Source organism: Coregonus lavaretus (genome assembly GCF_964263955.1).
Source record: "Coregonus lavaretus genome assembly, contig: HAP1_SCAFFOLD_55, whole genome shotgun sequence".
NCBI lineage: Eukaryota > Metazoa > Chordata > Actinopteri > Salmoniformes > Salmonidae > Coregonus > Coregonus lavaretus.
This window is the reverse complement of record NW_028161934.1, coordinates 1,155,410-1,163,940: the sequence shown is the minus strand read 5'-3', so window position 1 is coordinate 1,163,940 and position 8,531 is coordinate 1,155,410. Positions and strand designations below refer to the sequence as shown.

At 40.0% G+C, this 8,531-nt stretch overlaps 1 protein-coding gene across 1 annotated transcript; it reads right to left on the bottom strand.

The window, feature by feature from the left end:
- Positions 1 to 5,218: 5,218 nt before the first annotated feature.
- LOC311119930 (uncharacterized protein) lies at positions 5,219 to 6,575 on the bottom strand. The gene is made up of 3 exons (XM_084194576.1): positions 6,529 to 6,575; positions 6,340 to 6,403; positions 5,219 to 6,220 (listed from the first exon to the last, which is right to left on the bottom strand). The coding sequence occupies exons 1-3, from the start codon at positions 6,537 to 6,539 to the stop codon at positions 5,993 to 5,995; spliced, it is 303 nt and encodes a 100-aa protein (XP_084050702.1). The 5' UTR covers positions 6,540 to 6,575; the 3' UTR covers positions 5,219 to 5,992.
- Between the last annotated feature and the right edge of the window lie 1,956 nt (positions 6,576 to 8,531).

The following is an 8,531-nucleotide window of genomic DNA, read 5'->3' as shown; positions in this document are numbered from 1 at the left end:
GCTGGTACACAATGTGAGGAACACGGAGGAGAGGGTGCTCCTTTGTCATTGGCAGTCGGGCCAGGTCAATATCAGGCAGGAGCTGTGTCCAGTGACAGGATGCTCCACCCATTTCAGCAGGCTGGACCGGCACATGGACTCACACATAGAGCTCAACAGAGCACAGAGGAGACAGGCTTTAGATGCAGTTAGGAGACGGCTGACAATGGAGTGGCTGGTGACGTTGAGGGCTTCAATCCCTGTCATCCCACTGGCGACCTACTTGCCAAGTGCCGATCCTCAGGCTGTGCAAGAGAGGGATGAGGCCTTGACCAAGGGAAGTGAGACCATCCAATTCGTTAGAGGACCACCTGAAGCTGACGTCTGAGTTTGCTTTTATAAAGCTTTTTGATATTTGTACCTGTCTATAGGGCCTGTATCGTGGTTATTATAGACTAGTATCATCGTTTGACCTGTACCGGTGTATAGGGCCTGTATCGTGGTTACCTGTATTTCAAGAATCCAAGATGGCAGCATGTCAAGTCGTTTGTTTGTGACTAGTACATTTTAACCTACTAATAATCTATTTATTTATGGTTGCGTAACTTCGTTGTTGCGTAGTGCAAACTATTTTATTTTTGCTGGTGTAAAGATCACGGGTCCTCCTCAACTCGGAACTTCATTACTTGAAGTTTACCAAAGTAACCCTATCTCTGGCTGGCCTGAGTTCCTCGTTAGTCCGCGGAGTGTCTTGTCCGAGCTGCTCCTTGCTCTTCGCCTGGCTGTCAGTGGCAGCTCAACCCGTTCTCAACACCCAATCTACTCACACGCGCAAACACTCACATTGACTCACATACACGCTGTCCCTCTCTCCACTTACCTTCGTTGGCCTCTTGTTTTTTGGTCAGAGAAAATGACAATTTACGTGGTATTGCTTTGTGCACTGACTTTATTGAACTCTGGAGAAAACGAACATTGTCGCAGGGTGAGTACATCTGAAAATGTACTCTCGCGTCCATTAGACATTTTGTCTGCAGGAACTCGCTCTTTTTCACTCGGTCCACTCGTCCAAGTGCCGATGTATTTGTGGCATGATGTGAACAGTACGAATTTGTGTCACTACCAAAGTCTAATGGTTTTAAATGACTGTTTTGTATTGTCTGGAAACTCACTTGTAGAATTCGCTTGCAGTAGGTCTCTTAAAAAAGAGAAGCCGTGCAAGGTTATTAAACAGAGGTGCTTAGTTATTCTTCTGTTGTTGATATCAGGTAACGTGCAACCTAACCCTGGCCCTGATATGCAATGTCTCCAAACCCCCTCTGATTTTAAATCTAGATCTGGTTTTGGTATTTTTCATTTAAATGTACGCAGCCTGTTGTCAAAAATTGATGGGGTTAGGATTTGGGCTAAATCAACTGATGCTGATGTAATTGTGTTTTCGGAAACCTGGCTCAGCAAGTCTATTTTTGATAAGGATATTTGTATAAGTGGTTACAATGTTTATCGTACAGATCGGGTTAAGAAAGGTGGGGGTGTGGCTATATATGTAAAATCTAAATTCCATGTAAGTGTGGCAAAGTCTGAAACTATTTGTAAACAATTGGAATTTCTTGCTTTGAATATTGAGGTTTCAAAGGGCCTCCCTATAACTGTGATTGGCTGTTATAGACCCCCCTCTGCTCTTGGTGATGCATTTTCTTCTTTGACGCACCTTATGTCTAAACTTCTTTACAGTGAAATGATCTTGATTGGTGATCTCAACTGGTGTTGGTTAAAGCCGGTGTCTGATGATTTAAAAATGTTTTGTAATTCTATGAATCTTACCCAGTTGATTAATTCACCCACTCGCCCAAATCTTAAATGCCCTGATAAATCTACCCTGATTGATTTGATATTGACAAATGTTCCACATAAATATTCTGCGGTTGGTGTTTTTTGTAATGATTTAAGTGACCATTGTGCTGTTGTTGCTGTTAGAAATACTAAGGTTCCAAAGACAAATCCACGTTTTATTCGTAAGAGAAATTTGAAGTGTTTTAATGAGCAGGCTTTCTTTCATGATTTGTTTTATTTTGACTGGAGCAAGATTGAGCTTATCCCTGATGTGGAAACTGCCTGGATATTCTTTCATGATGGTTTTTTCCAAATAGTAAACAAACATGCACCATTCCGCAGGTTCAGGGTTAAAGGGCGGGATAATCCATGGTTTTCTTCTGAGCTGTCTTGTATTATTCACGACCGTAATCTAGCCTGGGCTAAAGCAAGGAAATCTGGTTCTGATGCTGATTGGCTTATTTTTAGGCAGTTAAGAAACAAGTGTTCTTCTCAGGAAGGCCAAGTCTGAATATTTTATGTCTGTTACCACTGATAACCTGAATGACCCTAGAAAGTTTTGGAATGCTATTAAGTCTATGTCTGGTAACAGGAATGTTAATGAATTACCGTCATGTGTTTTGAAGGACTCTGTTGCTATATATGACAAAACTGAAATGCTGAATTGTTTCAATGAGCACTTTGTATCATCTGGTAGGCTGTTTGATTCAGTGTCCTCTGTCTCTGTACAACCCTGTGTGGATGAACCAGTGTCCTCTGTCTCTGTACAACCCTGTGTGGATGAACCAGTGAGAGCTGGTCAAACTTTTAGTTTTCTGCCATTCTCAGTGCAGGTGGTACATAAAGCCCTGAAATCCTTAGATCAAAGAAAGCCTGCAGGTCCTGATCTTTTGGATCCCTGCTTTTTAAATCTGGCAGCTGATTTCATAGCTGAACCACTTACATATCTGTTCAATCTAACCCTGGAATGTAATGAAATTCCAAAGATCTGGAAATCAGCATTTGTCCTACCACTTTTAAAAGGGGGAGATCCAACTCTTTTAAATAATTATAGGCCAATCTCAAAGCTGTCACCCCTGGTGAAAATACTTGAAACCCTTGTAAGTGAACAGCTAAAAGAGTTTTTATTTACTAACTCTATTTTATCAATGTATCAATCGGGCTTCAGGAAGAAGCATAGCACAATTACAGCAGCCATGAAGGTTTTAAATGATATCACTGAAGCCCTTGACAAAAAACAGCACTGTGTCTCACTTTTTATTGATCTCTCTAAGGCTTTTGATACAGTTGATCATGCTATACTAAGGCAGAGATTGTTGAGTGTAGGTCTTTCGGAGCATGCAGTTGCATTGTTTGCTAACTATCTGTCTGATAGAACTCAGTGCACTCAATTTGATGGGCTTATGTCTGTTAAATTGTCTGTCCTGAATGGTGTGCCCCAGGGCTCTGTACTTGGTCCTCTCTTATTCACTATTTATATTAATGATTTAGACAAAAATGTCCAAAATGCACAACTTCATTTTTATGCTGATGATACTGTTATTTACTGTTGTGCCTCATCTCTTACAAAAGCTTTCCAGAACTTGCAAACTGCTTTTTATACTGTTCAACATACCTTGTGTCAATTGAAGCTTATCCTCAACACTGACAAAACTAAACTAATGGTGTTTTCTAATGCAAGAAATAGACCTCTGAACCTTTCACCTGTTATTACCTGTCAGGGCAAGGAGATTGAGGTTGTAACCTCATATAAATATCTTGGAATTCTAATTGATGACGGCCTCTCTTTTAAATTGCATATTCAACAACTTACAAAAAAATTGAAGCTGAAATTGGGATTTTATTTTAGGAATAAGGCCTGTTTTTCTTTTGAAGCCAGAAGGAGGCTAGTATCAGCTACATTTATGCCTTTACTAGATTATGGGGATATTTTATATATGAATGCTTCCGCTCAGTGTTTGAGATCAATTGACACTCTTTATCATGGTACTTTGAGATTTATTTTAAACTGTAAAACCCTTACGCACCACTGTACTTTGTATACCAGGGTTGGCTGGCCTTCTCTAGTCACTCGTAGGCTCAGTCACTGGTATACTTTTATTTACAAAGCCATTTTGGGTTTACTACCTTTTTATTTGGGCATTTTTATTGTTCAGAAATGTGGTGGGTACTCTCTTCGTTCACTGGATTTTATCCTGCTAACTGTTCCAAATGTCAGAACTGAATTTGGTAAAAGGTCTTTTATGTACTCTGCGCCATCGTCTTGGAACACCTTACAAAATAATTTTAAACTGGAAGAACTTGTCCCGATTGGTGTTTTTAAATCTCTGATGAAGGATTTTGAGGCTGATTCCCTGACCTGTCAATGTTTTTAATTTGCTGTTTTTGATATTGTAGTTTTTCATGTTGTCTGTCTGTAATTTTTTGTAATGACTTGGTGCTGCCTATCTTGGCCAGGACGCTCTTGAAAAAGAGATTTTAAATCTCAATGAGCCCTTCCTGGTTAAATAAAGGTTAAATAAAAAAATATATATATAGACTAGTATCATCATTAGTCCTGTACCGGTGTATAGGGCCTGTATCGTGGTTATTATAGACTAGTATCATCATTAGTCCTGTACCGGTGTATAGGGCCTGTATCGTGGTTATTATAGACTAGTATCATCATTAGTCCTGTACCGGTGTATAGGGCCTGTATCGTGGTTATTATAGACTAGTATCCTCATTAGTCCTGTACCGGTGTATAGGGCCTGTATCGTGGTTATTATAGACTAGTATCATCATTAGTCCTGTACCGGTCTATAGGGCCTGTATCGTGGTTATTTTAGACTAGTATCATCATTAGTCCTGTACCGGTGTATAGGGCCTGTATCGTGGTTATTATAGACTAGTATCATCATTAGTCCTGTACCGGTGTATTGGGCCTGTATCGTGGTTATTATAGGCTAGCGTACCGGGAATGGTGAGGCTAACTATATCGTGGTTATTATAGGCTAGCGTACCGGGAATGGTGAGGCTAACTATATCGTGGTTATTATAGGCTAGCGTACTGGGAATGGTTAAGCTAACTATATTGTGGTTATTATAGGCTAGCGTACTGGGAATGGTTAAGCTAACTATATTGTGGTTATTATAGGCTAGCGTACCGGGAATGGTTAGGCTAACTCTGATGCAGTTTGTTACACAGTTGCTGAGAGATGTGTGTAAACCACAGGCCTATGTATCCATTCCTGCTGTTCTCAAGCCCATTGTTGCATCTCCCTCCCTGCAGTCTTAGAAACATGAAGGTAAACAACTAAAATATACTTTATAACAGGTGAATAACTAAACCTTATACTCCAATTAAGCAGGAAAAAGCACTTATTATAACAGACCTGTAGCACTGTAAGACACGTGTTTCTCTATTGATGGTATTAAACCTGTTTTATTCTCAGGACCATGACTATAACATTGAGTGTTGGGACACAGGGCAACAACATATCCTGGTCTCTTCTACATAATAAAACTAAATATTACAAAAATAAAGTGTTTAAAAAACAATGCTAAACAAAACAAAATATATGAAACCACACTCCAGTACATTTTACAATACCATTCACATTCAAGCATGTGTTCTGCAGAAGAAATCCCCAATAAAAACTAGAATGGTGAGGTATAATGTCTTATCAAGTGTACTTACCTGGTGAAGAGAGAGATGTTTGGTAGGAGACATTACTGGCTGTGTGCAACAGAAGAGTGTGAGGTCTGTGGTTCACTATCTAGATGTACTGAGGGACTGAAGGGTGATGCAGAGCTGACGCCGAGGTGGTGCGCTCAGACCGGTGGCTCAGTAGACCGGCGAATCAGAGCGCCGGAGGGGAGCAACGGGAGGAGACACCTCATGAATAAAGTTGGTTATATTGTGTTATTTAAAGCTGGAACCCTTAATGCTGAAACTGTCCGTTTGGGATATTACAACAACAAAGAAGTTAATGTAAAAAATGAACCGTTCTGACATCACTGCACCATAATAGAACAGTAGAATATGGACTGCACAGGGATAGTTCAAGCCAAAATCTAAGTAATTCTAATTGAGTAATTATATAGCATTTTCAAAAAGCATAATAAAAAAATAAAAAAAGCATTACATTAAAAGCCGCAATGCCTATAATCCATAATTGGATTGAATCCAACCCAATGTCTATTGAGCAGCACTGGGGCTGTTGAATTTCACAGTAGCGTATTGGAAATCCTGGTCCTGTTTCTGGGGATGGGAAGGTGGGACGGTGGAGTACAGAGGCACTTCCTGGTTTCTGTGTTGGATGCTGGCGTAGGTAACGTCATCCTGCTCGTCTGTGAACGGTCTCTGTGCTGCAGTAGGGGCCATGGCCATGCCTGAGATGTTGTCATACACTGGATTAGAGTCTCTCTGATGGGGAGAGAAGACAGACAACATGAGGGGTGAAAAATTAAATATTACCACAGTCGTTGAGTCCATCTATACACAGATCAATGTAGTTCTCAGTCAGCTGATTCCAACAGACTCACCTGTCCATTCTCTACTGTGTCTCTCCTGTCTTGTGTGTCAAATATGGATTTGGAGTCCTTCATCCTGTTTTGTGAATTAATGAATGCATGAATCAATCAATTAATAAATCAATCAACAATCAATCAATCAAGCAATATTTGATCGAGTACAAAACAGAATGTGAAAAAGGGTAAATTCTTCTCACTCACCTGAACCACATGAACCCAAAGAGACAGATGATGAGAAACAGAAAAACCACTATGATTCCTACAACTGGATTCTTCAAAGACTTTGGTTCCCCAACAAATGTAACAGGAGAACGGAGATTCTCGTAGCCTTTTACAGCACAGGAGTAGCTGCCTGCATCCTCACTGCTGATTTGGTCTAGGGAGAGGTAGTTATCTTGTGTGTTTGTGTTGGTGAGACGTTGTCTGTTCTTGTACCAGATGTAGGTGGGGTTGGAGTTGTCAGTTAGCATACAGGTGGTGCTACAGGTCAGTGTCACCTTCCCTTCCTCTGTGGCAGGAGTCTCCTTCACCTGCAAGTCTGAAAAGGGGTAAATGAAGACAAAAGAGCTCAATCATCTTCATTTCCACCAATAATATAATGACTTAGACTAGATTATATAATACTGTAATGGCAGAATTACCTGTGACATTCAGAGTTATTCCAGGGAAGCTGTATCCCCATTTTACCTCAGTTGTTGTAAATCTAAACTTGTATTCAGCAGAGTCACTCTCTCTCAGGTCTGTGATTCTCAGGGTGGAGTGTTTGTCTGTAGTTGGAAGGTACTTCACACGACCTGCATACTCTGGGTCCTGGCTTAGATCTGCAGTAACTCCAGAATCCCATTTGTTGAACCAGGATACTTCTGTGACGTTATGCCAGCTGGGATGTCTATATGTACAGGTAATGTCCACTGTTGACCCCTTCAAGGCACAGATACTCTGATGGGTGTAAGTCACATTCATACATCTCTGACCATGAACACCTGAAACAAAATGTATCAAAATGTATCAATTCCTGAAACGATAATGAGACTATTTTCAAGTGTTTTAGATGTATTGGACTGGTTCATTTAAAATAAATACAAAATATAGACACATACAATGCATTCGGAAAGTATTCAGACCCCTTGACTTTTTCCACATTTTGTTACGTTTCAGCCTTATTCTAAAATGGATTAAAAAATATAGAATTCTAAAACGGTATAACAAGATAACATACCATCAGCCATTTTCTACCTTGTATATTATACGGTATAATTTTTACTAATGTTACTATCCAAGAGTTCACAGATTTGTCTGTTTTTCCCCACATGTTCTACTATTTGTCCACAGGCCTTAATAGTTGATACTTAAGATGATTATTATAGGGGAGTCCAGACTCACACACTGTAGGAGCGAGAAAATCCTCATGGCTTTTTACAGTACAGGAGTAACTGTCTGCAGAGTAACGCCAGACCACTAGAGTGTTCAAAGAGTATTGTTGGGAAGTAGGGTCATGGAGATGTTGTCCGTTCTTGAACCAGATGTAGGTGGGTTTGGGGTTGTCGGTCAGAAGACAGGTGGTGCCACAGGTCAGTGTTCTCTTCTTTTCCTCTGTGGAGGAAGACACCTTCACCTGCAGGTCTGAATGAAAGGGGACTAGAAAAACGAAAAGTGAATGTATTTTTAATTATTATAACTTGCAATATGATATTGTATTGGATTACAATTAATATATTTGTAATAGTAGTTGTAGTAGTAGAAGTAGTAGATATTATATGTTATCTGTGACAGTTCCCCCATTCTGCATACTGTGTTTTAAATCTGAACTTGTAGTCAGCTGAATCGCTCTCTCTCAGGTCTGTGATTCTAAGGTTGCATTCTTTCTCTTTAGTCCCAAGGTACTCAGCATGACCTGCATACTCTGGCACTGAGCTCAGGATTTTAGGCGCCGCATTACATTTCTCTTGGATATACCAGTTTGGTTCTGAGACAACATGATAACTTGGATGTTTATATGTGCAGGGCAGTTCCACTGTTGAGCCCTTCAATGCACAGATACTCTGATGCGTGTAAGTCTCATTGAAACAGTTCTGACCCAGAACATCTAAAACAGTAGTAGACCCATTCATTTATTAAATTGGTTTATTCAATTATTATTGCACTCAACAAAAATATAAACGCAACATGCAACAATTTCAAAGAGTTTATTGAGTTATAGTTCA